The sequence below is a fragment of the Diorhabda sublineata genome, chromosome 5 (genome assembly GCF_026230105.1).
Source record: "Diorhabda sublineata isolate icDioSubl1.1 chromosome 5, icDioSubl1.1, whole genome shotgun sequence".
NCBI lineage: Eukaryota > Metazoa > Arthropoda > Insecta > Coleoptera > Chrysomelidae > Diorhabda > Diorhabda sublineata.
The window spans coordinates 30,536,991-30,554,262 of record NC_079478.1 but is presented as its reverse complement, the minus strand read 5'-3'; the positions used below and the strand labels follow the sequence as shown (position 1 = coordinate 30,554,262).

General features: G+C 32.2%; 1 protein-coding gene across 1 annotated transcript in view; it reads left to right on the top strand.

Annotated features, from left to right (window-relative positions):
- Positions 1-17,272, top strand: part of LOC130444229 (nephrin-like) — a 748,786-nt gene that overhangs the window by 676,350 nt on the left and 55,164 nt on the right. The window contains exon 9 of the mRNA XM_056779287.1: positions 7,084-7,214. Within this exon, the coding sequence (XP_056635265.1) occupies positions 7,084-7,214 (131 nt within the window). The remainder of the gene's footprint in view (positions 1-7,083; positions 7,215-17,272) is intronic.

Here is a 17,272-nt window from a genome sequence, read left to right as displayed (position 1 = left end):
AATCTTTCTTACATTAAAATGATCCTGATAACAGAAATTATTACATCTTGCAGGATCCTCAGAACGACCAACACTCTCAAACTATTTTAGTTGTATATTCGAATTTCTTGGCATAATAAAAAAAACTTTATCAGGTGTTTTAGTCGTTGTATTTTTCCATTGTGGCACAAATCACGATTTATACACCATTTTTCAGAATAATTAAAGTCTTATAATAACGCTCATATTGCAATAATCGAGAAAATAAGTGTCGTCTTTATTTTGTATCATAATATGTTCAATGTTCATTTTATACCTATGACGTCACGCAATATAACGGCCTTACTGAAATGTTTAAACTACCTAGAAAATTTTCAATTTTCAATAATTCTTTTCTCTATAAATATTGATCAAAGAATAAAAAAATTATAAAAAAAGTTGTATATAAACGCCAAGCAAGTACACTATTGTCGACGTTTTGAATAAATATATATGATTATCCTACAATCTTATATAAAATGGTTTCAAACTAGATAGTGCTACTAGCACTTTACTATAACTTGGTAGAGGGTGTTCTGTGAGATTATGAATTTATTAAATGACTAGAGGTAACTTTAAAAATAAATATGAAGATATAGGTCAAAACATGTGTCACATCCTTAAAAGATCTCTTGGAACATTTCTGAAGTATTGATCTCCTTGTCCTGTCTTTCTGTTGGAACGTTTTTATTAATACACGAGATCTTCAATATTAAATTTTCAGTTAGTATCTGTCTCATCTTTTCCTTTCTCAAACACATTTATTAATTATTGTAAGCAGCTTATCAATGGAACTAATTGTTGTTGCTATAATCATATTTTATCTCAATGTCCAGTAGACATTTCAAAGAATGAAAAATTTCCAGTGAGCTAAATTTTGGTGAAGATCCCATGTTTATTAAAAGTTTTATTAAAAAATTAGTCACACAGAAATTCTAGATATAAAAATTATAGACAAGAACTGTCGTTGTACTTTTTGTGTAAGAATAACTGTTTTTGATATACAGTGATGATAAGCTGCTATACATTATATATTGTACGAGTATTGTGACATTTCTCACGTGAAGCTACGTGAATAAAATTGTACAAATTAATTTCGCGCTTACAGCTTCATCAAATCACTTATAACACCAATTATAACACTTTAAACCCTGTAAGTTCTACATATAATTCTTTTCCAAACAGTTGACAACATTCACGTTGACTCAAATAAAATATAATACTTGAACATTTGTACTGTCATTATTAGAGTGGATGATAACATCACTAGCTTTAAGAGCTCCACTACAGATCATTTGGTAGGATACCATCTAATTTAAAATTATTGCGGCACAGTAAAAACTCCGTGATTATATCTTCGAGTTCAGCAAATAGCTCGGCACGATGTACCACGTGATCAAATTTGATTCCGATTATACAAAACAACATTCACACGTATTCAAATACAAATATATATTATCGCTTCCAAAAGGCTTTTTTCGAGACAATATGTGTATGTCAACCCTTAATCCAATTTTCCAAACACTTATTATCCTAAACTGGGATAGTTTTCAGTCACAGTAAACCAAATCTAGCGAATAAGTAGCTGAGTAGAGTCTCGTTCCGTGTTTGGCCAAAAAATCACTCAATCTATTTGGATTATTTACAACGAATCGCTTCACGTAGACGCCTCGAAAAGGGCAAGTAACAGTATTGATTACTTGATCCTCTGGAATGAATACATTGCGGATCACACGTTTGGTAATGGGACAAAATGATGATGACCACATTTATTTTCGAATAACTTGATGTTTTTTCTGCACAATTTCGGGTCTCTTGGAATACGAGTCTAGAATTGTGTAGTTGGTAGATCCATGAGAGATGTAAACGGCCTACCCTATCTGTCAAATGCCGACACGAAAATTTTCAACTTTTTTGAGGTTATCCAATTAACAGAGGAAGACTCGCTCGAGAAAACTTTCCGACGACATCAGGATCACTGAATGCTTCGTGCCATGAAAATATTTGCGTTCCATGAAAAGGATTCTTCAAAATATTTCAACAACATAGTCGTAATTCCATTGGAAATACAGAATTTCAAGAATAAATACCTTACAAACATCAATCAATTATATATGGTTTTCAAACTTACAAGAACATCAGAAAAAGTTGTAACAATTGTAAAAACGTGTTATCGATTCGATTGCCGCACCATTGCGGATCGATTTTGATCAGATCATTTGTATACATGAAAAATTCAAACCCCCATAACACCAATTATGTCAATCGCCGTGATTTAAATTTTCGGTTTACAATGTTTTGCTAACCGAAGTAGCTACACTGAAAATTTGATAAATCCATAAAAGTGGTGTCCGTTCATCCATCGCAAATTGAAGTCTACGCCTACTTATTCGAAATTTCCTCAGAAATCTAAAAAATTCGATCGACATTAAAATAAAAAATCCTTCATGAATTTCTTCTATATATAACTTCACACAGTATATAATATCTTAACTACTAGTGGTTCGACGATTTCTTCCTTACACACTTATCGATCATTAACAACAATCACAAAAACACAAATATTTTTCTTTCGTTCACTTGCCAATCAAATATCAATACATCGGTTATGCTACGACGTAACAAGGATCAGTGATGCTGCTTATACATAAGTTCGAATCGGTAGAAGTCTTCAAAATTTCTGTGTACGTATATACTTGTATATATGTACTTATATATTCTAAAAAATAACATAATATGAACTGGGTATTCTCTTAAATGAGTCAAAATCACTCTTCATAAACTGATTTATATCAGGAGCGTTATTAGATTCATACACGTGTAACGTTGATACCATATTTGATTAAGACGGTAGAATTGTAGCAGAAAATCTTGCTTTAGAGTTCTGAGTAACATATTTACTCTGAAAATAAAAAGTTTGAATCTACCTAATTTCAATACTTAGTATATAAAATTATCAGCTTTCTAAGAATTTTAAATACAACACTCGAAGCAGCTGGTAAAAAATTACACTACTACATGCACTATGAAGGTGTACTCGTTAAATTTATTTAAAGTGTAAATTAACTCTAATCTAAAGGTCAAGACTATTGGACGGTATTGTATTATTTTTTAATAAGTTTATCTACTTGATTTGTTCATACATGTGTCTAACTAAGTGGCGTTGGAAAATTTTTATTCTCTTTCTTCTTTTTTTATTAACGGTCCATACCGTATTTTTTAAGATTTTCAGTGCAGTTGCCACTCTCAGAAATATATAATATTAATAGACAAGTCCTTAAAAAGATGTTAACTTTAGTATAATCAATCGTTATTTTTTTCCATCTCATAATATTCAATAAAATTTGTAACAAACTCCTGTGGTCGTGATCTAATCTGCTTTTAAGCCATTGTCTGAGAATAATTTTGTTGATTAATATACTGATGCAAGTATAATCAGCCACTTCTTTGACGCAATTTTAAAAATTCTACAGAGATTTATGAATTCTATAGAATTCTAAACACTATTTACGACTAACACGAGGATTGTAATTTTCTTGTCTTACGGTATTTTAAGCATTATACAATGTCGAAAGCTTACAAGTTAATGATATTTTATATTTCTACTTAACGATGTAAAATTAAATAAATAGTGACACTAGCTCTTACAACAACTGACTTTAATGATAAATATTTGTTAAATGTAATAATTTCTTAAAAACAACATTGTAAACAAAGCTCACGTCAAACTCAACTTTTAGTACGGTCAGTTAATTCACGTTAGGTCAATTATATCGTTGTTCCTTTTTACGATTACAACTGTCAATTTAAAAAAACTATTACGTATATCTTGTAGTTAGTCTTGTCAAGAAGAAAATCAATCTTAGGTTATCACGTTTGCTTTCTAGTTATAGTGCTTGATAAATCTTTGATTGAGTCACGTTATGAAAGACTTCCACTGATCCGTCTTTATGTTGTCGTTGCCTAAGTGTCGGCAGAAATACAATTGATTGACATTACGTGATATTCTGAATGTTGAAAATATTACTTGCGTGTTGAACGTTTGTTGTGGTGTAAATGGAAATTTGCTCGTTATTTTGGTGTCGACTGGGTACAATAAAATATCTTATTCCAACCTATTAGACGAGGTTGGCAACTTTAGTAACGTTGTAAGCATAGCGTCAAGAGAGAGGTAAAGCTTAATGGGATTTTTCCAGTCGATCATTCTCTTGCAAAATATTTGATATTTGGAATCGTCAATAAAAAAAAATCACTTTTCCATACATCGAACAAGGAATTACAAAACGATTATTCTATGATACATACAAATCGTAAATCATTTTATTGTGAGTTGTATCAGTGCTAAATAAATGTTTTATTACAGTTTTTCATGAATTGAGCTAATTAATTTTACATGAAAAGATTTATGAAAGTATTATTTTATTTAGCTTTGTTCTATTTCGTTTGGCAAGGTTTGGAACAGAAAGTCTCCTCTTAATACTAGGTAATCATATCAAAATTGATTTCAATACTTTTTGGGTGTATGGGGAATGATATTGAATATTTGGAATTCAATGATTAACATCAGAATAATTTGCTGAAATTCTTGGTTCACTAAACATGCTGTTTGGAATGTTTTATATTCATGAAAAAATATGAAAATTAACATTTTAGTGGTTATTCCCGATCAACAAATTCGTTCAAAAAGTTTCAAATCATTCCTACAAAGTTTTGAAATAACCAAATTCCGTGAAATACTACTTTCAGTACATTTCAGCATACGTCGTAATTCGAGATTCAAATAGCTTCATGCACATTAAAACTTCCATGTTAAAACATATACCTCACATATCCATTGTCTGTCCAGTGAAATAAGGTAGAAGTTAGACAATGGAATGGCGTTATTACAACACTCCTCCTAATATATTTAATAACGTAGGCGAGTTTGGCACAGCTTAGCGAAAATCCCATAGTGGTTAACAGAATAGTTGAAAAGTTTTAAAGTCAATAATTTAGGAATTAATTCATGATTTACATTGTTGAGTTCCAAAAATTATACGACGAAATTTCACTCAACTATATCTTCTTTCGGCATAAAAGAAATGTGTCCGATCTAAAGGATGTGTTTTGAATAAATTTAGGAAAACACAGCTTATGTAGTTGAATCTTACTATTTATAACTAATTTTTTTTCTAAAAAATTCTGTTATTTAATTAATCTGTTATCATTATTATCTGGTAATTATTTTCCATATGATGATCATGTAAAATTGAATTAACTGTTTCGATACCAGCACCAAGAGTTGCCTCAATCACTTCTATCTTCTTAGATTACACGCCTCACTTTCTCAATGTTTCCAACAGTAACTGAAGAACAGAGCCTAGCAGATGATACTAGATAATACTAGATAATAATAGATGATATTAGATGATACCAGTTGACACTAAATGATACTAGATGATACAAGATGTTACTAGATAATACTAGATGACACTAGAAGATATTAAATGATAAGAGATGATATTAGATGATAATAAATGATACTAGATGATTCAACATGATTCTAGATGATACTAGATGATTCCACATGGTTCTAGATGATACTTGATGATTTAACAGGATTCTAGATGATACTAGATGATTCTAGATGATACTAGATGATTCAACAGGATTCTAGATGATACCAGATGATATTAGATCATTCTAGATGATTGCAGATGATACAAGATGATTATAGATAATTTCAAATGATACTGAATGGTACTAGATGATACTAGATTATTACGCCCAATTTTTATAAATTCATATTTCGAGGACAAAAATTATGCAGTATTTACTTTGTAATAGTAGCGTCTCTACTGCAGTCAAATCTTACTACTTCATGAAAATGGTATTTAAAAATACAATGATGCAAGCTCTACCTCCAGTATTTTCGTAGTTTTTCGAAATACACAGACTTCGTATATAAACCGGCTTTGAAAATTTATCTAAGTAACTTCATCACGAATAACCCATACTTAGAAACCATTACGAAATTTCGACTATTCTTGTACCTCTCTTCTTTTCCATGGTTCATATTTCCATACAAATAGGGTTCCTTAAGTAGACATCGACTTAACATGTGGTAGTTATTATTAGTGAGAATCAGAAAACTGTCTACAGCTACAGCTGTCTATAGTTGTCGTACTATTTCAATTATTTGGCAAAAAACATTTTTTACTAGTTATTATCAGATAAATTAAGCTACGCATAGAAATTTTGAATTGAAATTGAAATTTTGTTTTGAAAACGTCCAACAATATAACGCCTGAGAATAAATAACATGGTAACATCAAATTATATTCAATATATTATATTTTTTAGTTTGATTGTTGGACGTATCTATAATCTCCTTTTTCTTTTGTTCCTTCTCCTTTATCTTTTTTCTTCCATCTCTGTTAAATGTTCAAAATAGTTTGTATATTTTCTTTGATTGTTTCTTGATGTGAGTTGTTCTTTATAATTTCATTTCCTATATATTTATCCCAATTTCTCCTTCTATTTTTCGTATGTACTTCATCAAAATCGTTTCTATTTTATTATCTATTTAATTGTTAGTTAGACATACTTCACTTCCATATGTTAGTGATGATAATGTTTTTATTGTATACGCTGAGTTTCACTTTTTTTCTCAGAACAATTAATTGGAAGAAATATAGAAAGAGAAATTATAACAAAAAGTCGTGCCTCATCATACTATTTTTAAAGTGTACCATACTTTTTATCATTTCTATGTTCCTATTTTCATGAAGTTGATAGCTCGATAGTATATTGGTGAAAATAATGAACGTAAACAGAAAAACAATTCATTTATAATTCAGTGACTCTATTTAGCAAACCAATAAATGAGTTACAGTACGTATTCAAAGTGTACATAGAGTGATAATCGATACTTTAATTATTGTAAATCTTTTCATAAAAATCATGAGGAAAAACATATTGAAAAGTCTCGTTATACTTATACAAATTAAAATGATTTAATCGGGCCGATTGGAGAAAAATTCGAAATTATCTTCGTATAGAAATTGAATACTATTGTGATTTCAGATGTGCCCATTCTCCACCTGTCTCTGGGTTCGAATCTCAATCCTGACGATATTGAAGAGGGAGACGATGTTTACTTTGAATGCAAGGTAAACGCCAACCCTTGGGCATACAAAGTTCTATGGAAACACAACGTAAGTTTTTACTTAAATATTAATACTTTTCTAACTATGCCCATTAGAAGATGAAAACGATAAAGATATCAAAAACTTTAAGACTAACCAATTATTATTATTGTAACGTTTTCTTATTTTATTCATTGTTTCATTTGGGTGGAATAAATTTAAACAAATTTAGGGCATTTGACAAGATGACAGATGACTTATTCATATTACACCATGAAGGAAATTTTAAGAACGGAATAAATGATAGTCAAACAGTGCAAGTTCTGAGCTGTAGATATAACAAAAACTTTTAAGTAACTAAAGATATGAGTGGTCTAGCGTTGTCGTGGTGGAAGATGTCAGTGGTTACCAGTAGACAGTTTTGCTAAGCAACATCTTCCCAAATCTCAATACTAAGAATTTGTGAATCCCCTGTTATTTAACGAAATAACCTACTACTATCTACATTTCCAGGTTAAAAATCCACAGTGTTTCTCATGAATATGTACTTCCCTATTTATATATTCTGAAAACCCATAGTTGACGTAACAATTTTAGTTTGAATCCTACAAAAAATCATTGTATCATCATGAATACGATAGGTGGTATATTTGCTGTTCTGTATGCATCACAGATAGGATGAGAAGTTTTGGGAAAGTGGTTCTATACACCAGGAGCTCAAACGTCTCCAAATATTCGTGAGATTAAGTTATGGAGACTTACAGAATGTTAATATCTTCTGATGTTAATATGTTTTTAAGTAAAATCTTGTACTATAACAGCTTTCTTTGAAAAAGCGATAGAATTGGTTCAGAAATTATTTTTTTTATCAAGTAAGTCCTCACTAAACCAGAATGTGTCGTGCCTCAATTTGAGTCCAACTAATAATTTTAGAGAATGTCTTTTTGGAGTCTGGTAGTCCACAAGAATTAGAATAAATTGATGTATTATCATTTGTATATTGATTCTGTCCAAAAGGTTGTTATCACATCACTAAACAAATTTTTGGGAAGTATTTGATATACAAAATGTCTTTGTTGTTAACAGTAATTTATCGTCTATATTTCATTGAAATTGAGAGTATTTCGTCTTGACTCCGATCCTGTTTACTATTTAAAAAGCATATTTAGTTACTGTGGCAGTCTATTGTTCTGCAACCACCGTCTCACACTTTTAATTAACTTAATTAAAGAAGAACATTTTCCTCGAATTCGGATATGCCTGCCTTAAATGGCTATATTACGAGAGAATCTCTCGATTTCTTAAAAGTAATTAGATAAAATGTTTGTCTTTGAATCTGCAGCCAAATTGCGAAATTACCGAACAGTGGATGAGCCAAATGTTGGGAATTGCTGGTGATTAGAGCATGCCTACTATGTATAATTGTATACAAAAGTTTACTTCCTGAAATTTTATTGAATTATGAGATAGAAGTTTCCTGTATAATATACAGAACAGTTTTAATTTCATTTGAGTGAGAATAAATTGACATAAATTCGTAATCAATTCAAGAGTTTAGAAAAAAAAAGATGTCGCTGAAATTGCAATAAAGGGTTGTGAATATTATTAATGTAAGAATCGTCTAGATTTTAGGTCTCTTTTTTACACTTTTTGGAAGGTAGATAAAAATTTGACGTTCCACTATTTTCATCAAATTATACAATTGTTTGATTAATTTCCTCTTCTGTCGGTTCAACTTCTTTATTAACAACGGATTTGGATTCTGTTGATGTAGTAGATTTTCCTGTCACTAAAATATCAATTTTCTCACTTTTATGGAATATCTTTAGAAGTAAATTTTGTGATAATTTTAGCTTATAATTCTTTTTTGGCGGCTTAATATGTGTTTTTGTTCTCCTTATACTTATACATATTATGAGCCGAAGGCAAGTTTTCTTTTTGCGGTTTTTCATCTATCAAACAGTCAGTCAATTTGACATTTAAGTCAGCTTCGTATTCCTCACATTGAATTTCCTTCGCTTCTTCTCTATTCTCTTCTCTTCTTTTATGGGTTCACTACTGACTTGATCATCTCCAAGTTAAAATTCAGTTCTTGCATCATCTGCAATTTTTTCAACTTCTTAAGAGCAGAAGCACTTTTAAATACGTGATAAACTTTTTTTCTTTCCAAAGTATTGTACTCGGGAATGTTGTTACTTTTCGCATAAAACAGTTTTGTTGCATCATTTATGGGTACAAAATCGGTAATCTTTGGTTTTAAACTCTTCGCCTTTGGGATATTTTGATGAAAACTGAAAGTAGATAAAACGTCAAAGTTTTATCTCTCTGTCAAAAATTAGGGTTGAATATTTTGTAATATTAGTTTCCGAGGAAATTTAAGGTTTTCCTCTGAAACTTGAATATGAAACCTAAATTTATACACAAACATAAATATGCCTGTTTACAAATGTTCTACATTGAATAGGTAGATATCAACGGTTTTTTCTTGGAACATGGTACGAACAGAAATAATCAGACAGGGCCAGATATGGTAAATGTTTAATATCTGTATATAACATATTCCTGTCCAGTAGCCTTGGAAATAGAAGCAATGTGGATTAGAGCATTCTCGTAAAGCAAGCTCACACCTCGGCTGATTTTGCCGCGCCTTTTTCCGATAATATTTTGACGCAATTGCCACAGTAAGCTATAGTAATATGTCGCATTCATAGTTGTTTTTATTTCTTGAAGTAAATCTTCATTCCAAAAATATTTTAGCCAGCAATATTCGTACGTTTCGTGACATTTGTTATTTCAACACGGGCTTTTTTCTCCGATCTTTCTCAGATCATGCTAAAATACCATAACGTTTATTTTTTTGTCCAAGATTATGTCTCGTGGCCGGTTTCTACTTAATTTGGCTTCACAAAAAGAATCACAAACCTGCAAAAAGGATATTTACATCGGAATAGAAGGCACACAACTACAGCATATCTGATATAAATAATCTGAACTTTTCACCCGAGCATTCAATTCCACAAAATGCAGAAATTAAATTATATGATAAATATGATGCAGGAATAAAAGTAACCTAAACCAGAAGCTAGCCGATTATGGTAGAGGTAGCTTAGGAGGCGATGATATTGAAAAGTATGATATATTAATAAATCTGATAAGTCTGCCTTCGGATCAGAAGATGATTTAGAGAAAATTCCAATAAGAGGAACAAAATAAGGAGATTAATTGGATAATGATACGTCTCAAAGAATGAAAATATATACCAAGTTATCAAATAAAAAGAGATTGAACAAATTTGAATCACCATTTACGTCCTCTTACAAAATGGAATGGAAGCGCTATTTTTGAAATTGAGATTTTTTTAAAAGCGTGAGCAACGAAAGTTTATTAGAACTTGATTTTTTAAGTTGTCATTGTACGCTAGGACAATATTGACTCGTATAGAAAAAAATTGGCGAATCTTAAACATGTTTGTTGTTTTAGTAGGAAGGTCTAATAGACAGTGACGTGTTTTTTTTCAAAATAAAGTCGTCGTACTAAGAACAAACAAATAGGTATTGAACAAATGAACTTGACTAAGCAATAAAAGTTTGTTTGACCATATTTTCTAATACCTTCTTGATAGAATCATAATTTGAATCGAGACCATAGTTCATTCCATATATCTCCATATATTCGTCACACAACAATATTCTCATTCCATTGAAACTCTATGCCATTTATATCAATGTAAATAGCTCCCCACTGTCTGAATATGTTATAAACTCTTTTTACAGTTTCTATTAACAAACTACTCCTCTTGTATTCCCAGATGGAGAAATGATTAAAATAGTAATTTTTTAGATAAGAATGTTTGCCAGCAGCGATTCAAGCTGATAGAGTTTCCAACTTCTGAGAGTTCATGGAACAACAAACATAAAACTTTCAACTTCTTATATTCCTCTAAAAACTTCTTGAACTATATCAGGCGTTCAATAATGTAAAAGAAAAAAAAGACTAATTTACTTCAATTTTAGATTAGCTACTAGTTACAATAAATTATTCAAACCTATTTCAGAGAGATAAATTTCGAGCTTAGGGATGATTTTTGTTGACCCATAATTGGCGGTCGTTAATACTTCGAATGAGGTCCATTGGTTTGTCACGGATTCCTAGCTGTATTATCTCTAGAATCATTAGTTGACCTATCAGATGTTCTGGCTTTAGTTTTACTGTCTGGATTATCTATCGTAGATAAATTCCTCTTTCTTCATTATGGGGTGAAAAGGAGACAGGTTCAGTTGCGCCTCTAAAGCTGTAGTAGCGCAGGTTGACATTGCCCCTGTAATATCTAGACAGCTCAGCCTTTGAATCTTGTTTAGTTTTATCTAAATTGTTTTTGTTCATTTTTCGACCACCAAACAAGCGCTGCTCATGAAATAATGGGTTTGATGACGGTTTTATATATTCGGAATACCATTTTAGGCTTTAGTCCCCATGTCTTGCGACAAGTCCATATAACTGCAGTGGCTTTTGCAATTACCTTGTAGAGGTGATTGTTTCAATTTAGTGTTTTATCCAGGATGCCTCCCAGATATTTCGCTTCACTAGAAAGTATTAATTTAGTTCTATTAAGGATAGATATGCTCATATTTGTGAATGGGACTAGTGATGTTTTATTGGGATTTTTCGAGAGGTGCTCCTCATCAGCTCAGTTTTTGTTTATGTTTAGGGCCGTCTGCATCCGGGCAGAGAGTATACCTACCACTAAATAAAACTGATATTTTTCCTTTTTCTACTCACTTCCATGGTATTTCATACATCGTTGAACATAAAGAAAAATAAAACACTTAATAGATACCAAGAAATTAAATCTCGAATAAACCAGATTGTTAGATATTCGGAAGAAGTCAAAAAAGTCGCAATTTTTGGTACGGAGCTAATCTAACTGACATTTATGTGATTGTTAAATAAACTTTATCAGATTTCATCCTGGAATTGATACTTAATTGCCATTAAACTGTCACCAATACGATCAATTAGATCGTTTTTGTTGAATCTGTGCATACTTTTGATCAAGATATATCTGGTCTTTATTGCATCAAACGTTGTGTTGTTTCATATCACGGATCTTATGCAAGTGAAGATATAAGCGAAAACCTACGGAGCCTTCATCATACCTTTGTTGAAATATGAAGAGGTTATGTTCATAGAGCATTAATTTAAGGAATGTACATGTTTGTTCCAATATATTAGTAATCAGCTCATACAAGACGTGTATTTTTTGAACACTATTGATAATATCTATAAGCAAGCAACAGTGGTAATATCTCACTATGTTGAATCGGAGAAGATTCTTAGGAATTAGTTATCACTTCTTGGTCCCCTCTTACTATCTACTTTGTCTTAGACAATCAACTGCAAAAGACGGTATTTGTCATGTCTTAGTGTGTAGCCAAAATACTTCAGCTTCAGTTTTTTTTACTGTAAAAATGACTCTGCATAACTTCCATGTTGGTGTTGTGATCCGTCTAGGATATTTTCAAAATACGCAGATATATCCACATTTCGAAAGATTCTAGTTTTCTTGGAGGTGGTCCAAGCCTTTTCACCATAGATCGAAAGAGAAAATATGTACCACCCGTTTGGTCTAAATTTTTGTTGTGAAGGTATATCTTTGCTGATATGATGTTTCTTCATGTTTACGCGCGACACTGCGACGCGAAAGAGGATGAGGACCTGTCGAAATGACAGGGGGCGGTGGAATGTTCTTCTTCGCACCCACTCGTGGATTTATTCGGGGGTGGATGCCTAGAGGGACGGGCTCGTCTCAAAGGAAATTGTGTGTGTATTGTGTGTCTTCACGTTTCATGTTATTAAACGCAGCTTGAGCTCTTTCTATCCTTGATGTTATTTCTAATGCCTGGCCCCATTTATCGTTTATTGTGGTTTCGAGACAAGTGTACTAACCGATCAATGCCTTGATCGTTTATTGTCACACTTACTGGAAATGATGATGAATTTTGATAATAATCATATGTTCAGTTTTTGATATATTCAAGGAGAGTCAATTTCTTCACTTGCTGCGTATAATTGTGCTGTTTATTTTTATTTGTTATAGTTATTGTGTCATCGGTATATCTAATTTTGTTGATTACTTCTCCGTGGATTTTTAAACTATCTGATAGTATTTCCAGTGCTTTTTTAAATGTTTTTTAGGAATATATAGGTATGCAATCCTTGTAGACTCCCCTCTTGACAGCAATTTCTCCGTTCAGCGATTTATCTAGTTTTATTTTTGCAATTTGACTCCAGTGAATAATAGTAATACGGATATCTTTTCCGTCAATGCCAGTGTTTCTAAGAACATCAATACGTTTTTCTTAATTGACGTTTACGAAAGCCCTGGAGAAATTGATAAAGCAAAGGTGTATGTCTTTGTTCATATCTCTCGATGTCTGGATGAAAATTTGTAGGATAAAGACGGCTCTCCTTGTACAAAGTGCACTACGAAAATAATATTGCGTTTTAGGGAAATTTGTTTCCCATTTTGCATATATTCGACTTTGTATAATTTTGCTAAAAATCCGTGTTATGTGGTTTATCAAGCTCATTAGGTGGTATTATTCACAGTGCTTCGCATCTGTTTTTTTGGGGTAGCTTTAAAGTTTAACTGCAGCCAGTCTTCAGAAATCGTTACTCTATCTTAGGTCTTAAAAATCGTGGTCAAAATATAAAGAAACGTTTTTTGACGTGCTTTATGGACGTTATAGCTACATGTATCTCGGAGATTAGAATTGAAGGATCAGAGACATCATCGTAGTGTGTGTATTTACTTGTACGTTCATCATCAAAAACTTGTTCTGAGTAAATCTTCCACATCTTCAAAGGCTCTGAGCTTTCGAATATCAGGTACCCATTGGCGGTCAACAAGCCTGAACGTAGGCCATTTGATTTCTTTTTAGTTTTCAATTCCCTCAGCTTCTGATGAATGTTATGTTAGTCGTAACTTCTTTCTAGCTTTTCTCTTCGTGGGTAACATCCATTTTCATGTTAAAGATTTGATTAATAATTTTGTGTATTTGAACTTGCATATTGTAAGAAATTCAGGAATGGACAAACGTGGTGATTTTTGCTTGAGAAAAAAGAGAAACAACAAAGAGCTACTACCAGTAATTTTCACAAGTAATAATCGAACGTATTGAAGCTATTCTAAAACTTCCACACAAAAAATGAGAGCATTCCTGCAAATCAATGACAGAAAAATTTGAACGCATTTTTCGTGTAAGCGAACTTATCTAATAATCTTACTCCACTATATGTTAACTTCCCAAATTTCTGATTGGAATCTACCGAACTAGATATTCCGTTGCCGCGATGGAAAAATTTTCTGTTAATTTTTTTTCTATGAAACGTGGAAATCAAAAATAATTAAATTGAAATTCGTCAAAACTTCAGAAAGTCGAATGAAGTAGTTTAATGTAAACTTGACTTAATTCCAATGTTAATTGCATTGCATTCACTTAAATTTGCTGTTGCACTTCATAGTAAACAAGTAATTCAGATTCAGCCGTCGAATCATTTGTATGAGTATTTAGTATTCAATTGCAAACTGCATTTCTTGAACATACAACCCGCTTTCACGTCCATATCATTTGAGTTACGAACCTGAGAACAAATTGCTGGTTAACGACTTATTCAATTTGATTATGATTAAATTTTCAAAATAATAGTGAAAATAATCAATTTAAATGGGGTATTTACGAACGATCATCATGTAATATAGCTATTTATTTTAATAAAAATAATAAAACTAAAAAATTTGGCGTAAAGTTTGTATTATACTTTTTAGTACAATAATATAGTATTAGTCTAGTCTCTTACTAACGTTGAATACATGGTTGGAATTATTTCTAGAAGGGTGGTATCCAAACGCCTCCTTTAGAATTATTTCCACGAAAACCAGAAAACGCAAGGTACTAGATCTAAGGAGTGAGACAGATATTGATAAAAAGGAAGACTTAGCTCCAAAATCCCACTGAAGCGACTATAGTAGCAGATTGTTAAGCAGGAAATCTCTGAAATTTGTCTCAAAACATGAGATTATGAAATATAAGAGTTATAGTTAATACAACCCAAGTAATTGTTGCTACAAAAATCATTCGTCCCATTTTTTACCGTACTCGTACATCGACAATATTGGTTATTGTCAAGTTTTATCATTTGACAAGATGCAAACATTTGTACATGCATACGTACGTTTCAAGTACATTTTATACTGGACCGTTTCATTTGAGATAAATTTCTATGAATTCTTCATCATTCCAAATATCGTCCATTCCATAAGCCAGAGGTCTCCAAACTTTCTTAACCCATGGCTCCCTTTCAGTACAAACATGGCATGGCGGCGCACCTTGTATAATTTACCCATTTACCCATTACATTACATTTTTAATTTCTCTAATAGTCAATTTTCAATATATTATTACATAGCAAAAAGATATTAAAATTAAATAAAAAAGATTGTTGCTACTTTTATAACAACACACAATTCAAGAGTTCTAACATTTCTTACAGATTGGTCAGTTGCTGACAAAGTTTACCAAGTTTACCTTGTCCTTACAGAGGTCAAGAAATAACATTTAACTTTAACAATTTACATGAGTTGTAATAATACATGATTTACTGACAAAAATTGAACTTGAAATAAACATCTGGTAACCAGAACTAATTTTCTGGAAAAATCTAAAACATAACTGAACTAACAAGTGCCAATTTTTTTTTCAATGGGAGGGATGCGCTCGTTCGTTTTTTTATGAGTTTATTATATCTAGGAGTAAATTTTTATAGAGCAGCCCGAATTTATTTTTCAATATTAAGCTTGGCTCTATACTTGGATTTCATCACTGAAACAGCAGAAAAACCACACTCGCAAAGGTAAGAACTGGCAAATGGAATAACAGCTCGCAAAGTCTTCTTGTTCAACACTGGAAATTAGTTTTCAATACCACTCCAAAACTCAAACAGGAAATGTGACTGAAATTTTGATTTCAATGACAAGTCCGTTGAAATGTCCATCAGCTGTTCTTCTTCTTCATACTGAAGTGTTCAGGCATTTCAGTTTGAAAAGGGTCGTTTACCCACTGCTGCGCTTTGATTTCATCTTTCGGCAGGTAGTCTTCAAAATAACACTGTAATTTGGACAAGTGCTGAGTCAATTTTTTTTTCATTTCTTATTTCAGAATAAAATTGTTTTCTTGTAGAAACTGGTTCATGAAAATATCGAACAATCTCCATTCTTCAAACTTTTTTCCCAAAGCATAAATTTCTTCTTGAATGCTTCAACTTTACTAGTCATTTGAAAAATATCTGTATTGTTCCCCTGCAAAGACTTGTTAAGAATATTCAAACATTCGAAAATGTCTGTCAGGAACGCCAGTTTAAGGAGAAAACTTTCATCAATAAACATATCAGCAATAACATTATTTTCTTCACTCAGAAACATGTGGATTTCGTGTCTTAGTTCAAACACTCTTAGCAGAGAATTACCCACAGATAGCCAACGTGCACTGCTATAGTAGAAAAGCGACAAGTGTTGAGCGCCTGTGTCATCACATAGCTTTGAAAAACGGGCCTTCATTGGTCTTGTTCTGATTGAGTATATTACTTGTATCAAAGTTTTTAAAACTGCACTTAACTCTGAACTGAACTTTACTGCTGCCAGTGCATCTCGGTGTATAATACAGTGTGTCCAAACAGCGTTCGGGGATTTTTCTAGAATGCGACACTGCAGTCCTTGGTAGGCCTTTTTCGGAGACAACGGCGGCGCCCCTGTCACTAGCACCAAGGCGCCGTTGCGCACAGTTTGGGAACCACTGCCATAAGCTCATGTCCAATATTTTATGTAGCCTTTTTTACATGCAAACGTGCGCGTGAGTAAACCCGTCCCTCTAAGCATCCACTCCAAGATAAATCCACGGATGGGTGCGAAGAACGACATTCCACCGACCCCCAGTTATTTCGAAAGGTCCTCATCCTCGTTCGTGTCACAGTTTGGAAAGTCTTATCTTTTTGTTAAAAGTTAGCCTGTTAGCTATACACCCATGACTTCTTTTTCTGAACGTCTTATTGTATACAATTTGTAGTAATAA